The 17,660-nt window shown below is 37.7% G+C and overlaps 1 protein-coding gene across 3 annotated transcripts in view; it reads left to right on the top strand.

Annotated features, from left to right (window-relative positions):
• The window catches only part of LOC110025408 (CAAX prenyl protease 2), a 23,295-nt gene extending 6,220 nt beyond the window's left edge, over positions 1-17,075 (top strand). The window contains exons 6-9 of one of the 3 annotated variants that reach the window (XR_002294118.1): positions 8,660-8,722; positions 8,889-8,969; positions 14,770-14,850; positions 16,759-16,829. Coding sequence is in view for 2 of the 3 variants with exons in the window: in XM_020725866.1 (XP_020581525.1) it covers positions 8,660-8,722; positions 8,889-8,969; positions 16,759-16,892 (278 nt within the window). In the remaining variant the exon portion in view is untranslated. Of the gene's footprint in view, positions 1-8,659; positions 8,723-8,888; positions 8,970-10,883; positions 11,511-14,769; positions 14,851-16,758 lie in introns of those variants that run through there. The other 2 variants (XM_020725866.1, XM_020725867.1) reach the window with 2 other exon arrangements.
• The last annotated feature ends 585 nt before the right edge of the window (positions 17,076-17,660 follow it).

Below are 17,660 nucleotides of genomic sequence, written 5' to 3'. Positions count from 1 at the left end.
TATTATTATTATTATTATATATATATATATATATATTAAAATTTGTGTTTTTAAATTTAAGCTCACATGACTTAAAAATATTTGAAATCGAACTTTTTAGTCTAAGGCTCATAGGTTTTGTAAATCAATTCAAGATTGATTTTATTTCAAACTTAGGCTCCTAGGGACGAAAAATAATTCAAATACGAGTGTGTCTGCTAGTTAACAAAAGATGATCCTTTTTAGGCTTCAAATGAAGTTATGTAAATACAAGATCACTTTTGCAAATTTCTCAAAATTTGAATGAAAATTTGAATGATTTCAAGGCTTTTAAATTTTAAGATTATTTTCTAAATCGAATGCAAAATGCAACACGTGGAGATCCGTGAGAGTATTTAAAAGCCCGCATAAGTTAAAAGTTTGGGTATTCTCAAGTTATATAAATTTAGAACTTCTACGTAAATGAGTCAGCTACGCATGATTTCAACTTGCTGCATATGCCAATTTTTGAAACAAATTATCTCTTAAACACATTTTAAATTAACATCTAAGTCACTTAAAAGTATGTAAAATCCTTGAAAGTGTGCTAAAATATAAAGTCAAACACCCGTATGTGTTTAAATGCTTAAATACTTAGTTCGAGATGGTTGCTCGGGCTACTTAAACTGTATTTCCTATAGATAGGGTTTTAGGTCTTACCCAATTAGTCTGATTCTCATCATCGTAAGGATTGGAGTTGATGAGTTTAACAATTTTGAAATAAATGTTCAGATCTTAAAATAGGAATTTTCAAGTCCAGATCATCTAGTCTGATTTTTCTTCATATAAAGATAGGAGTCAACATGGCTTATGTCTTAGAAAAGCATAACGCAATACATTAAACGCCTCTTCAAATATAAAATTTTCAAATACTTGAGTCCCTGTTGATGGTCATGTTAACTGAAAATATTAAAACCAGAGGTGTTAATTTCAAATCAACATTAAGTATAAGTTTTTAACCAATATTCAAGTGAAATAATCACTGAAAAATCTAAAATAAAAAATCAATTCACCCTCCATTATAGTTTATCGAGAGCGACAAATTTTTGATTGCATGAACTCACAAGAGAGCTGATGTTACTTTGAGTGTACCATTATATTCACAATAAAAGTAATCTCAAGCTAGTGAGGATGTGACACGAGTCATCTTTCTGCATGGTTTTGCGGCCAAATGACACCACAAAGTACTGGTTACTACCAAAACCCCTGACCGGGTTGTTGCCACCAAATGACACCATCATATTACGGTCACTACTGTAGCCCGTATGTTTCCCAATGAGTTTCTATCCTTTGAGTAGTGAACCATAAATGTACAATTGATTAACAAAAATCTTTCTATCAATTAAGACCGACTTAAGCTTGTCGTCTTAAACAAACATCCACCCCAAATATACAAGAATTCCTTAGATGATGCAACCAATGATTGATGACGAGGTTTTTTCAATCAAGTTAGATCAATCACCTCCTTTGACCAAGTAGATCTGAGACCACAAAATTCTGGGACGACGAAACTATTTGAACTTGATTGGGTTTCATAATCTTTTCCCTCATCATCTGCTTTAAGCTTCAATTGATAAAATTTTCAACTTAAATCCTAAGTCTGCTGCCATTATTTATTAAATATTCAATTCTTAATGATTAGTCTTAATTGAAAGTGCTCTCCTTCTTCAGGAAGGGTAATTAAACATAGGAGTTTGCGCTTATGGGAAATTTTGAATGCCATATCAAAAAGTCCTCGCAAATTGAGGGTGAAATCTCTGGGTAGTCTTTGATACGGGGGTTGTTTGCTCACGCCCGCCGACCGGGCGTGATCAAAGACCAATCCAATAGGGACTGATCTAACTTTATTAAAAGCATACTGTCGTGACCTAATCTTCCTCATAGACGTTGTAGCACTTCTTCCTCCTAGTCGTTGCATCCCCGCCTCTTGATTTTCTACCACTCCTGCCCTTCCTTTCTCAAATCTTATCATTGCTAGCTACTAGCCTCTCTATATTTATATGTGTTCTTGCTTAAGCCTTAAACAGTAGTTGATTTTCTGATTTCAGGTATTGTTCCTGGTGTTCTCCCTTTTACGAGGTTTGTATCCTTCGGCAGTGTGGTGCTACGGCTATATCCCGCCAAGGTGGTGTGTATCCCTGCTTTCTCTTATAGTCCCGACGTCACTTACCGCGACTGTCATCCTCCCTCACTCTAGCCAGTAGGGCCACCACGCTCGTACCCCATCACAGACTACAGGAGCCTCTATTCCCTCTCAGCTCCTCTCCGAGCCTTGCCATTCATTTTTGCACTTCCTACGGCCCTTCGTAGCCCCTCCGGGTTCAGGTCCACCCCTCTCCAAGCTACGCCTCCCCCGTCAGCCACAACACATCCAAGACCTCCCAACACCCCTTTCCAGCCAGCAATAGTATTTGCAGCCCACTCCCAACCCTCGTCCAGCCAGCTATAATACCTGCAACCCCCCTCTCGGCACTGCTCTAGCACTGACACTCACCCCAACATCTTCGTAGCTGTCGGTGACACCTCCCCAACCTTCCGACGGAGCTACAAACTCCATCTGAGCTGAATCAGGACTGTTTCTGCTCTTTGTAGTACTTATTTTACTATTTGTTGAGTCGTTATTTCTTATATTATTGTTCACAAATTGTGTTGTTTTCGTCCACTAGTCCATGTTGCACTTTCCTTCGAAATCATCAATAAAATTGTGTTATTTTGAGTCGTGGTTTGGGCTATCTGCAGTATCATTTGATATCAAAGCTAGCCCAATCTTAGTCCTACCCTAAGGTTCACTAGCATTTGCCTCCACCAAACCCACCAAAATTTTTTTCTTGTTCCTCTCCCCTTTTCACCTTTTTTTTTTCCTTCTCTTCTTGATTTCTCCCCATTCATTCTCTCGTCTCTTTCCCAAAACACTTCCGATCATGCCACCACGTCGATATGCACCTCCCCCGACCCGAGAAGAAATTCAACGAGAGATTCATCACTTACAACAACGATTGATCGAGATGGATGATAAGATTAAAGGCGACGTTACTCTCGACTGTGGCATCGAGGGTCAAAGACTAGACCGTGACAACAACCTAAATCCATTTCACCGTGAAAACGTCAACAATCACGAGTATCGCCCACATTGCTTTGGCATTTATTATCACAGGAGACCACACGAGGAGCCCACATTCAACACCCATCGACATCAAAACGGATCTGTCTGAATTCGACAGAACCTGACGACTTCATCGACTGGTTGCAAGCAATTGAACGCTTCTTTGATTACAAGGAGTTTCTCGAGGAAAAAAGAATTAAGCTTGCTGCTATCAAACTAAAGAAAAGTGCGTCGTTATGGTGGGACAACCTACAACTACAACGATAATGCCCTGGGACGACAAGATCACTAAATGGGCCAAAATGAAGAAAGTAATGCAAAATAACTATTTTTCGCTCTACTATCGCCAATACATGTTCCTCCTGCTCCACAAACTACTACAGCATGACCTATTGGTCATGGAATTCACGACACATATCAATCATCTACAGATAAAGTGCGACCTTATCAAACAAAAGGAGCACACAATAGCCCGCTACCTCTGGGATTTAAAGTCCGCCATTAGCAACATTGTGCAACTTCAACAATGTTGGATGCTAAATGATGTTCAGATTCTCGCTTTAAAAGTATAATGATAACCGAAGAAGTCCAATCTCAAAGCTCCTGCTAACAGTCGACCTAAAAACCATCACCTCAAGTCACACAACAAAACCATGACTGAACTTGGCAAGGCACTACTAGGAAACATGAAAACTACCCCGAGAGGCACCAAACCTGAAAGAAGTTTCCCCGGGACAATTCCTACACGAAAATTTTTTGGGTGCCACGGGTACGACCACGTCGCTACCAATCGCCTCACCTCCCGTGTTATCTCATTTACTGAAGATGGCATCGTTGAGGAAGTCGAACAAGTTGAGGAAGCCCAATCTGAAGATGATTCAGAAAAAGCATTGCCCCTCACCAGAGACGAAGACAAATTATTGGTCATATGAAGGGTCCTCCAGTCCGAACTCGAAAAAGAACTTTTATGGCTACGACATAACATCTTTTGTACTGCATGCACAGTCAAATGCAAATTCTGTAGTTTAATCATCAATGATGGTAGTTGTGAAAGCGTCGTCTCCACCATGCTAGTCTAGAAGCTAGGTTTAGCCACAAAAAAAACACCTACTCTTTCACATAGCTTAAAAAGAGGAATGAGTTTCACATTGATCAATAATGCTTATTCAAATTCTCTATCGGCAAAAAAACTACAAGAGCAAGTGTGGTGTGATGTAGTCATAATAGACGCATGTCACATTCTTCTCGAGAGGCTATGACAATTCGAAAATCATAGCACGATGGCTTCAAAAATACATATGCACATTCAAGAGGGATGGAAAACACATCATGTTATTGCCTATAAAAGATGTGCAAGCCTCGACCAACACAAAAGACATGTTAATCTCACGAGCCACCTTCAATGCCCCGATCGCATTAGCTCTGTTCCTCCTAGAAGGTACCAATCAAGATGATGAGATACCCACACAACTTAAACTGCTCCTGCATGATTTCCAAATTGTCAGGACCGACTCCCAGATGGATTACCTCAACTACGGGACATCCAACATACCATTGACCTCATACCAGGGTCGAGTTTGTCAAATAGTCTCGCCTACCGACTACGACCCGCGTGTATGAGGAAATCCAACGTCAGGCACAAGATCTTATTAAGAGGGGATTAGTACGCGAAAGCACCAATCTGTGTGATGTACCCGCCTTCATCATACCCAAGAAAGATGACTCTTGACAGATGTGCATTGACAGTCGTGCGATCAATAAAATTACAATCAAATATCGCTTTCCCATACCACGCCTCGATGATCTCTTGGATCAATTGTGCGACACCATCGTTTTCTCCAAAATTTGACCTACGCAGTGGTTATCACCAGATTAGAATGCGACTAGGAGACGAATAGAAACCCACTTTCAAGACATGAGATGACCTTTATGAATGGACATTCATGCCTTTTGGCCTATCCAACACACCCAACACCTTCATGTGCCTACTGAATCAAGTCTTTCAGGTTCATAGTGGGTGATTCGTGGTGGTCTACTTCGATATTATTCCGGTTTATTGTAAATCCAAAGAAGACCCTCATCTGCACTTTCGGGCAGTATTCGGGGTCTTACGATCCAAACAAATATATGCCCACCCTAAGAAATGTCACTTCCTCACAAACCAACTATATTTTTTGGGCTACATTATGTCTAACACGGGGATGCAAATGGACCCCACAAAGATCAAAGCAAGCATAAGCTAGACCGCGTCACAAGCTTTCATGGAGCTTCGACAATTTTTGGGGCTAGCTTCTTTTACCGAAGATTTGTTCGCAACTTCAGCACCATCACCGCCCCCTCATAGTGCTGTTGAAACATAAAAAATTCACATGGACGGTCACAACCCGGTCCAACTTTGAAATATTGAAGGAAAATCTAACTCAAGCCCCCAATTCTTGCCTTACCCGAGGTTGAGTGTGACACTTCCGGTGTAGGTATTGACACTGCAGGAAGTCATGGTGGTCATTTCATTGCCTATTTCAGTGAAAAACTAAACGAGGCTCGATGAAAATACTTCAACAACGATCAAGAATTTTATGCCATTGTTAGGGTTTTAGAACACTAGACTCACTACCTACTCACATTCGAGTTCACCCTCTTCACAGATCATAAAACTCTAAAATTTTTAAACAGTTAAAATAAATTCAAAGGGCGCCACACTGTCTGGTTAGAATTTTTAGCGTCATTCCATTTCGTACTAAAACACTAAGTCAGGAACCAGAAAAACGTCGTCAACGCTACAACCATCTCCACCTTCTGATCACATCCTTGCAAGCGCACACCGTTGGCTTTAAAGTTATAAAAGACCTATATAAGATTGATGAAGACTTTTAGGAAATCTGGAAACAGTGTCAGGAGAAACCTCATGGGTAGTTCTACTAAACAGACAACTACTTCCGTCACAACAAATTTTGCATTTCTGATGGTCACTACACGAAGCTGTCATCCAAGAGAACCACAGTAGCGGATTAGCCGGCCATTTTGGCACAGATAAAACTCTCACACTCGTAAAAGAACATTTTTTTGGCTCCGACTAACACGAGATATTGAGTGACACGTTCGATAATGTAGGATTTGTCATATCGTCAAAATTCATAGACAAAACACATGATTGTACAGAGCTTTACCTGTCTCTTAGGCGCCTTGGGTCGATGTCAGCGTGAACTTTGTCGTAGGACTACCACACACACAAGAAATAAGGACTCTATTATGGTCGTAGTTGACCGATTCTCAAAGATGGCGCATTTTGTCGCTTTGGACGTTAGATGCGTCTCATATCGCTGACCTGTATTTCCGCGAGATCGTTCTGCTTCACGACATTCCCTGGACCATTACTTCCGACCGGGATGTTAAATTCTTATGCCACTTATGGAACATCTTGAGCAAATTAGGCACAAAACTCCAATTTAGTTTTTCAGCACATTCTTAGACAAATGGCCAGACCAAAGTAGTTAATAGGAGCATTGAGAATCTTCTTAGCTGCTTCGTAGGGAAAAATATTAAATAATGGGATGACATTCTAGCTCAAATCGAATTTGTCCATAATAGTTCAACAAGTCAAACCACAGGCCATATTCCATTCGAAATTGTTTATAAATGTAACCCGATCACATCCCTTGAGCTGGTCCCACTCCTAGCCCCCGTAGATCAGCGAGGATGCTACATAACGTGTTTCCCAAATGCTACAACTCCACGAGGATGTTGGGAAACCAATTTCAAAGCAAAACCACAAATATCAAGTCCAAGCAAATAAGTTCAAGAAAAAAGTGAAATTTCAAGAAGGCGACCTCGATGGATACAAATAAAAAAAGAATGCTTTCCTTTAGGAGCATATTAGGCGATCTCGATGGATACGACTCGAAAAAGAATGCTTTCCTTTAGGAGCATATTGACCTTTCCGCGTTTTAAAAAAAATTTGAACAACACACATATAAAATTAATCTGCCTGGAGACTCTAAAATTTCAACAACATTCAATGCCGTTGATCTCACTCCTTACTACGAAGACCCAGAAGCTTCGACAAATGATGTCAAAGCTCGCCTAACCTCAAGGGATTGACGCGGGGGCCATTCGCTCGCGCCCGTCGTCCGGGCGTGATAAAAGACCGGTCCAACTCTATTAAAAGCACATTGCAATCACCACCCCTCCTCTGCCGCGATCTCTTCTCTCGTGACCTTTGCAATGCCTTTTCCTCCAAGTCGTTGCAGCCCCACCTCTTCATTTCCTTCCACTCCTCCCTTTCCTTTCTCAGATCTTACTGTTGCTAGCAACCAACCTTTTCTTTATTTATGTGTTCTTGCTTAAGCCCTAAAAAATGGTTGATTTTTTTATTTATTTCAGGTATTGTTCCTAGTGTTCTCCATCTTGTGAGGGCTAGATTCTTCGACGACGTGGTGCTATGGCTGTATCCCGCCAAGGAGTTGTGTATCCCCGCTTTGTCTCCTCCTCCCGACATCACTCTCTACAACTGTCATCCTCTCTCACTCTAGTACCCCACCGCAGACCGCAGGAGCCCCCATTTTCTCCCAGCTCCTTTCCGAGCCTCGTCTTTGCACTTCCCATGGCCCTTTGTAGCCCCTTCAGCTTCAGGTCCACCCCTCTTCAAGCGTTGCCTCCCCTTGCTATGCCTTCCCCGTCAGCCTCAACACCTCCAGGACCTCCCAACACCCCTTTCCAGCCAGCAACAATATCTGCAGCCCACGCCCGGCCCTCCTCCTGCCAGCTATAGTTCCTGCAACCCCCCTCCAGGCACTCCAACAGTGCTCACCCCAACATCTTCCTAGTTGCCAACAACACCTCCCCAGCCTTCCGACGGAACCATAGCCTCCATCAGACCCAAATCAGGACTGTTTCAGCTCTTTGTAGTACTTATTTTACTATTTGTGGAGTCGTTGTTTCTTGTATTATCATTCACAAGTTGTGTTGTTTTCATTCACGATTCCATGTTGTACTTTCCTTCGAAATCATCAATAAAATTGTGTCGTTTTGAGTCATGGTTTGGAGAAATTGTATCGTTTTGAGTCCTGGTTTGGGTTATCTCCAGCATCAGTGCCTAATATACAATCCAACCTTCTTTTGAAACCCTTCATAGCTCTCTCTCAAATAAAAAAGAAGAAAACAACATAAATAATGCAGAGAGTTCTGAGGAGGCGTCGGAATTTTCGTAGCCCGCATAAACCTTTATACAGAAATTTTACGAAGCTCTCCATTGAGAACAATAGAAATGCAGATTATTAGGCTATATCAGATTGGTACTATTTTTCTTTTTTATTTTCTTAATCCTTGTTAAATTGCTTCTGCTGTTCTTTAATTTTTTTTGGTTGCAGCTTAGAGTATGGCTGATATCCTTGAGTTTCATTATAAGATAACCTGCTAAAATTTTTATCAACATTTATTTTTTATGTTTCACTGTGAGGTCTTGTACTTTTTGCGCATACATAAAATTTTTTTTGGTACATCTTGCTGATCCTTTTTGTGTTAATATTTCATTACTACTAGGTATACAACTTGGATATACTGTGGTATTTGGATGGTATGCATCTTTTCTATTTCTTCGAACAGGTTTGTGTACTAAGTCTCTCTCCTTCCAATGGACTTGAAAAGTTTCAGAAATACCCATTTTTAAGATTGTGTATTATAGAATTTGTTATGTTGATATCTATGATTTACGAAGCATGGATCACTTTTCTAATTCACGCCATTGGCGTCTTTGTTGTGCTACATGTAGGTAATCTAATATCTGCGGTTGTTGCTCATATAGTTTGTAACGTGATGGGCTTGCCAATAGTGTTGTCTCCTAGGACCAGAGGTTAGTTACTAATTTAAACTGTGACTGCTAATTCAAATTGCTGGGTAGATTTGCCAATTATCTATTATTTTCTGTTACCTTTACTAACATGATATGCTCCAACAAGCTGATTTCATAATTGATGAGTGGTGCTTGCTGGCTATGCTTCACTGTTCTGCATCTTCATCTACTTCAAATCTTATATTCATAGATTTGTTGATGTTGATCTTATAACTCTGAAGTCTACTTATATTCTACTAAATTACAAATGATTTATTAAAGATGGGCAAATACTGGACCAATTATCGAACTACTATTCATGATCTTGCAAAATGATGGGCAGCTTCTACGTGATAATTTTATCATATCTTCATATATTAGTCTGCGATGTAACTGTATACGACCTGCTAATAATTCCTTGTGCTAATAAGTACATGTGTTGGGTTGGGTCAGCTGGGACATTACTGCTTTCACAAGCCTAGCGACTTTTATTGTGCGCGCAATTGCAAAATTGGTTACCTGTCATATGTTATATTAAGCTATGATACTAATGTGGTTGAAGAAGAGAACAAAGAACACCTTTAGACAAACCCAATCTTGTTACATTAAGTCATCACACAAGTAAGATTTTGTTTCCTTTATTTTTCCGCCTTTCCAACATGTAAGTTGGAGCTCTTACTGATTTTGAAATTCTTCCTCCAATTTATAATTAATTCTTACCCTCTAGATGGTAATTAAGATCACTCTGATTGAAGAAGCAAGAAAAGAATGCACCGCATTGGTTGAGAGCTCTTCTATTGTTTCTGCACATGATGCCATTCAAGGGAGGAGTGCAAAACTACTGCAAAAGAAGTGTTGTAGATACTATTGCTTCTCATAATTGCGTTAACAAAATTACTTGAGGGGAACAATTGTTGTAGATCGTTTATAAACTCCTTTAATCAATAAAGAAAGGATGATAACATTTTATCTCTCATGGATCAGCATTCAACGAGAATATTTTGAGAAGGGGGAGGTTCATAAGGTTTCTTTTGAAATACTTTTTGAATCCTTTATGACCTAACTAGGGTGACAGCTTGTGCAACAAACAACCTCATTGATCGACTTTTAGGGGCGACGGGGAAAATCTTATGGAAGCTCCACAAATTTTCTTCTTTAATTATTGCTCCACTGTAATGCCTTTTGGAAACCATGTACATAATATCAAGATGATGCAATGGTATCCTATCACATTTGGGATTGTATTTGTGCTTGCTTAAGGCTTGGGCTGACATCTTAAAGACCCTATACAACATACCAAGAATTGATGGACTTGCAAGTAAGAAGGTCATGGGGGTCGTTTTGAAAGAAACTTGGGATTGTTTTTATGTTAATGGAATTGTGGAACAATGTAGGGGTTCCTCTTGCATCATAATCTATGGCATGCTAATCTTTCATCCATTTTTAACATTTAAGACTTTAATAAAGTTAAAATAAATGGAAGTTTATACCTTTTCCCTAATGGCACCATGTGGATCTCTCGGCAGTTATGGGTTTCTGAATGCTTTAACTTCGGCTTAAAAGTTTCATTTCTTTATTACATTCATCACTTTTGGCTTTTCCATTTTTCTATATCACCATGTCTTTTGGTTGAAGGACTTGGAATTAACTGAGCCCCAATTGTTATGGCCTTGCTTTTACTTGGCTTAACGCGGGGCAGGTTGAGCTCCCACGAATGAACGGGGACGCAGGAAGTTCCGTGACGGGAAGGGGCCTTGATTCGTACCTGGACCGAACCGTTCTAAGTTTTTTTCGATGTTGAGGAGTCGGCCGGTCCACTTGGGCCACTCCTAATTATCCTACTACTATATATTTGTTTTTTCATGTTTTAGGTTTTCAATTGTTTTCATGTTTCTGTACAGGACAACTGTCAATGTCTTGATTTTTCTCTTCTAGGGATGTATCTAAAGGTTGGTGTGCTTTGGCTGTAGCTGGGACGAGGTGGTGACCTTCTTACAAGGGTTGAGTTGTGCTCTGGTTAGAGCTTGTTCCCAAGAGAGTATTTATACCCGACCTTTTCTTCCCCGCACCCCTCGCTTCACTACAACTCCCCATTCCTTGCTACAGTCGCTTTCTTTCCTGCATTTCTCCTTTTTCCAGCCATCTCCCTTCCACAAACCCTGTTGTCCTCCTTCTGAATTAGCCCCAAACCCTCCTTGTTGATTTCGACAGTCCACAGCCTTCTAGCCGCCCCATATCCGTTGTCATCTTCGTTCCAACCGTCCACCCTCAACGCCCTTGCTGTCTCAGCCCTCTGCCGTCGCTACCGCAGCCCGCCACACCTCCCCTTGCTATTTTCCTGCTGTCCAACCTGCCCCAAACAACAAACTGTCACTGTTTGGACTGCCATCCCTTGCTGCCATGTTGTTCCAGCCAACCATAATCACTGTCGCTCCTCATCCACAGCCCGAAAACCTCTTCCCTACCTTGCAGCCACTTCGCCAAGCCCCCTAATTGCACCACCATCAGCCGGGATCCGCACTAACTTGAGTTTGTGTGCCTATGTGCTTGTGTTTAACTGTAACCGCCTATTTGCTTTATGTAATAATATTTATTTTTCCTAACGTGATTTTGGTGAAGGTTAACTCCAATATCACGAGTTTTTTATACTTATTCTACCTTTCATTCTTTAATCCTTATGCTTTTTTACGTGCATATTTCTTTCACAAGGAAATGCTGTGGCATTACTTCAATGAGTTTAACCTTCATATTCCTTGTGAAATTTTATCTAGAACTATTGTAGAAGAGGATTCAAAGAAGATTTACAAAGAGTATATGTTTTTTGAGATAATTTGTGACAGAGAGCTATAAAAAATATTAGTATAATGATTGTAATTATAATTTGAAAACATGTAATTAAAAAATAAAGATTTTAGCCTTTTACTTCACAAAATAAATTGAAAAGGTTCTTCGTGAATATTATTTTAATTTGTTGTAATTATAATAATACTAAATAACAAAATAATACTGCTTGGTTGGATTTCAAATGTGAGTGAATTCAATGATAACAATTATTGATTGAAGGGGCAGAAAACCCTAGATGTAAATGTTGTTGGGATGTTATGCTTGAGATTTGATTGATTTTCAACCAAAATCATACTGCGGAAAAAACACACTAATTCGAGTGATCCAGAACAATAAATTGAGCAGAAGTAGACAACAAGGAAATCCAAAAAAAAAAAGGCACACCAAGATTTAATGTGGAAATTCATGAGAATGGAAAAAAACCACGGTGTCACTTCACAACAAAAATTTCACTGTAAAAGGAGAATAATACAAAATTTTACCACACAGATCCACTCTTTACGGTACTGGAACTTAGAATAATTCACACTCCTTTCTCTCTTGATTTCACAAGAGAAAACACTCGCTGAAATCCACCCTCTTCATCTGGTCCGTCACTTGCACGCCTCCTTGCTGCACCTCCCAAGCTACTTGATCTCGCTAGTCCCTCTGCCCTAGTATGTACTCGAGCTTTTCTTCACTTCTATCACCAATCCTTGTCGCTGCTTGCTAAACCGACTCGCTCCTCCCACTAATCTGAGTCCGCCGCCCTTATACTCTACTCACCCGATCCAAAACAATGCCTAACAGCTCTGTTTATTTACTTATATGTCTACTTTTTATGTTTTAATTTATGTTGTATACAAAAAAGAGAAGAAAATTTGTGATCTATTGTTATTTTTATGTTGTTGTTTCCATTGCCATCAACGAGATGGAGGCTCTAAAGGTATTATTTTAAAATAATCTAAAATTTCGGGTGAATCATTTGAAATTTTAAAATAATTTGAAAATTAGAGCTCTTAAAATGTAGACTTGTAAGATTTTAAAAGTATTTAAAATTTTGGGCTTTTAATATTTAGGCTCTTTAGGCTTGAAATTATTTTAAAATTCGAGCTTTGAAATCTTTAAGCTCTTAAGGTTTTAAAATTTTAAAATCTTTGACTTTTAAAATATAAACTTTCAAGATTTAAAATGCTTAAATTTGGATTTTAGAATTTAAAGATCATGAATTTGAAGATATTTTAAAAATTAAGCTCTTTAAACTCAGGCCCCTAGAGTTTAAAAAGCAATTCAAAAACTAACTTTTTTTGGACTTGGGCTCCTCGAGGGCGATGAATAATTCAAGTGTGGAGCTTCTGAAATTAATCTCCCCCCCCCACCACTAGATTCACAAAACTTTTGGTAACGAATAGAAGACGGTTCATTTTTAAAAGCCTAAAATCATAATACTTTTGAAATATTTTAAGCTTAAAAATTTTGTGGTTATCTCCAAATTCAAATGAGATATTTTGAAATGAGAGTCCACTCTTAAAACTTAGATGAATACTTTTTGAGATACTTTTGAGCTATATTTGCATTAAGGTGTTTATATAAGTAAATTATGCACGTTTTCAAAATCTTGCATATGCTTCTTGTTGTAAATTTTTATTAAATTGTATAAAATATGGCTTAATATTTATGCAAGTATGTAAAGCTTATTAAACTCCTTAAGCTATTTGAATATATGAAAGCTATATGCCAGTGTGTGCTACAACCAAAATATTAAATGTTTAAATATGAGGTTCGAGAATGTTGCGTGGGCTAAGCAGGTCGTTGTATTTATAGGATAAGGTTGTAAGTCTCGCTCAACTAGTTTGATACTCCACCTTGTAAGGACGGGAGTTGACGAATCTTGTAATTTCAAAATAAATGTCTAAATCTAAAATAAGAATTTACAAGTCCAAATCACCTCACTTGTCCGATCCTTCTACATACAAGGATAGGAGTTGATAGGATTTATATTTTGAAAAACTTAAACTATAATTCAGTCATTAAAAGCTAAAAGCAAATTTCCTCTGGTTGGGTCAAGAATTTATGGATCTTTTGGAAGACACAACTCATGGTTGCTGACAAGAATTTTTCTCTCAGGTTGGGTCAATTACCTCCTCTGACTAAGTAAATCAGGACCATGATGACCCAAGATGACAGAATCATGGGATCTTGATCAGTTTTCGTCTTCATTCCCCCATCATTTGCTTTAAGCTTCAAGTGATGAGTTCTACAACTTAAATCATGTGTCTGATGTTATTATATGTTCAATTTTTAATCTTTAATGACTAGTTTTAATCTAAAGTGCTCTCCCGTTACTGGGAGAGACAATTAACCACAAGGGCTTGCGCCTATGGGAAACCTTGAACCGCATATCAAAAAGCCCTCGTGAAATGAGGGTAAAACCTCTGAGTAGTGTATTATCTATAATTCAATCCGTCTTCTAAAAATTTGACCCTCCAAATCTCTCCCTCAACAAACAAAATAAAATAAATGCATAAATTTATCCTGAGGAGCAGTCGTGAATATTCAGAACCCACAACACCAAATTTATCACTATCAACAAACAATTGTGTATGGTAGATGAGATTTATTTTTAGTTCTAAGTGATAGAATTTTGCATGAATATTATGAAATTTATAGCTTGAAATATTGATTTATTTTTTAGTTTGAAGTGATAACCTTTTTCTTAAATTTTTAGATATTTGTAGCTTGAAATATTGATTTTATAAACGAACCTCTTCGTTTGAAATTTGCAATCATCATAGTCATTATGAGGGATTATTTGATTATTCATATTTAAAATTTAATGAACATTTATTACTTGAAGTATGTATTCCTGACAATGCACAAAATCTTTTATAAGCGGAGTTCTACTTAAATTTATCCTCTATAGAGACATTTACCTTAAGTCTACAAGCTTCTATTGAATGAAGCAATCCATGACTTTTGATAAGAATTCTTTTGTCAGGTTGGATCTAACATCTCCTCTTATTAAGTCAACCAAAGACCATGACAACTTAGGACAACAAAACTATAGGATCTTGATGAGGTTCATCTCCATTTCCCCACCGTCTGCTAAGCTCACAGTGATATTTTCATGCTTTCAATACTTGAATCTTTTATTACTATATATTAAATCAAAATACTTAGTGCCTAATGACTGACGTTGATTGAAAGTGCTCGTGCTCTCCCATTTTTCGAGATGGATAATTAACCGTGGTACTTGCACCCATGAGAAACCTCAAACCTTAGATCTTAAAAGTCCTTGTAAATTTTGGGTGAAATCTTTAGGAATTGTATTATCTACTTATCTCATTTACTCTCTGAAATTTAACCCGAAACTCACGTAGAACTCTCACTCATTCTTATTTAATTTTCAATCATTTCAAGGGAGGCTGGGCATCGAAGTTTTGGAGACCACAACCAAATAAACTAGTTTGAATTGAAATTGTCATGGAAAGTTCAGATTTTGTTAAACTCATTTATGGTGTAGGTTAGCACTTATGAGACTTCAAAAAATTTAGTTCAACACAAAATTTCAAACATAATATGTATGCTAAAAGGTTTCTCCTTTCTTTCTATAATAACTAAATGTATAGTTATTATGATTATTTGCTTGGCGCATACAAATCAGGTCAACATGTTTTTTTCCCCGAATTTATGCTAACCCAATATGACTCTGAATTTTGTTAGGTTGAGTTTGAGTTTTAATTGTGTTAGACTCTGGTTGAAGTTTTCAAACTGATTAATAAATGGGTCGGCTTTGGGTCGACTATTTAGATTGGATCATGTTTAGGTTTACCCAGACTCAACCTCTTAACATGAATTAATATCCCTATTCTCAATGTCAACAGTAAAGATAATCCTTTTGACTGCCAAATGCTCTAAAATGGTCTAGTAGCTTTGAATTTGGGCACTAGAAAATTATTGAAGGAAGTCACACGAACTCGTCGAGGAAGGATATGCTTCTTACAGGCAGCTTGGGAAACAACCTCAATGTGACATTTTTGGGTGACACACACCATATAGACAAATAACTAGCTCTTTAGCAAACGATATAGATTCTAATCAGTGGGATTATTTGTGGATGGGAGTCATTAGGAGAAAGTAAGAATTAGAGCAAATAAAAGATGGAAAGACAATGAAAGACAAACTATATTCAGTGTTGACCCTCGAGTGTTATTTAAAAACCTGAGCAGTTGGCTTGATGCAATTTGTGCATGATTAGATCCCTCAACTATAAGATCAGCATGTTGACTCAAATAGATGAGAATGTTTCTTGGAATGGGAGATGTGCATCCCACACCCATTAACTTTTGGGATCATTTTGTTTTTTTTTTAATATTTAGATCTGAAATATGTTTGATTGTGATAGTTGTTTTTAAAAGCATTCGAAATACATAAATATTAATTTTGATTATTTTGAAAAGCTCAGTTGATTTTCTTTTTTAGAACGAAAAAAAAAAATGCTCCAGCAAACATATTTTAAAAAATAAAAACAAAAACAAAATGATCCCAAACGAGAAATTTTTGTTTTCAATACTTTTATTGTCGTGCTATTAAACCACTAGGATTTAGCTAGTAGATTATACTCCATGATCGGGCATGATGTACCCAAAATATGATCCAAATCAAATTTAATCCAAGTAATTCATAATTTTGTAAATTCAACCAGGTTAAATGCACATCTCTTAACTCATTGCACCATGAAAGTTTCCCAAACCTTATCATAAGTTTCATTCTTCAGCACTCGAATGTGTAGCATATTAGTCATAAAACAAAATGAAAAATCTCAAGATGCCTGATTCAAGCGTCCACCTTACCCCAAAAAAAATGTCACATTGTTCAGCCTGACCTGTATCTGTTGTAATTATAGCTCTCTTATTTGCAAAAATACACATGCTTTTCTTCATCCATAGGGAAAGCTAACAGCATATAAATCCCACGTTTATTGCAGGTATAGCCAACACCGTATTCATTATTGGCCTGGCATGTTTCTTGATGCTTCTTTTTCCTGCTTCAAGCCCTACTTTGTACAACGATAGCATAGAGAACTGCAGTTGTTGGCAGGGTTACTGTAGCTGGCGTTGAATATTGCTGGAGAAATGTGAGAATGAGTGCCCATCCTTTTCATCTAATGTTTGTGTTTTAGGCTAACTAGTTAGTAAACCTCTTTGCTCGGGTCTTCGTTTAGAAAACTATTCTTATTAGAGAAATATAATTCCTTTTTTTTTTTTTTTTTTTTTGGGCTGCTGTGCAGGGAAGGTGGAAATTTGAGTGAAATAAATAGAAAAAGGAAACTTGAATAAATGACTTCAGATTCATAATCAATCAATAAATTATTTACATTTTATTTCATTTACTTCATTTTTTTGTTTGATGCAAACGTAGACTTTTGATTAGATTAGCTGGAAATATTTGTTATAAAATAGCATAGGGAAATTTACGTACATACTGCACAATTCTCATGTAATTACATACCAAACACCTAAACATTTATATGTACGTGCATAGCACTCAGATCTTTAACATAAGATCATAAGTATCTCCATTGTTATCCTTTTAAAAATAAAATATATATGTTCATACATAAATTTATGATATGCACCAAGTTTGTCAATAGCATAAAGAGTAAAATGCCACAATAGTGTCATCACTTACATTGGAGTTTTTTTAGCCCAGAGCTTATAAAAATGCCAAAATGGCTCTTGATTATTTCAAGATTGAGCTCCAGTAGTCCTCCATGATGACTATTATTTTCGTACTTTTGTAAACTCTGGGACTCAAACGGCCCTACGTAAACATCAATTTTTTTATGTTTGACATGTAAATACATAAGAATTGTGTGGTTTTTATGTA

Source organism: Phalaenopsis equestris, unplaced genomic scaffold, assembly GCF_001263595.1.
Source record: "Phalaenopsis equestris unplaced genomic scaffold, ASM126359v1 Scaffold000297, whole genome shotgun sequence".
Classification (NCBI taxonomy): domain Eukaryota; kingdom Viridiplantae; phylum Streptophyta; class Magnoliopsida; order Asparagales; family Orchidaceae; genus Phalaenopsis; species Phalaenopsis equestris.
Note: the sequence above shows the minus strand (reverse complement) of the source record. Positions and strands in the feature narration are given on the sequence as shown.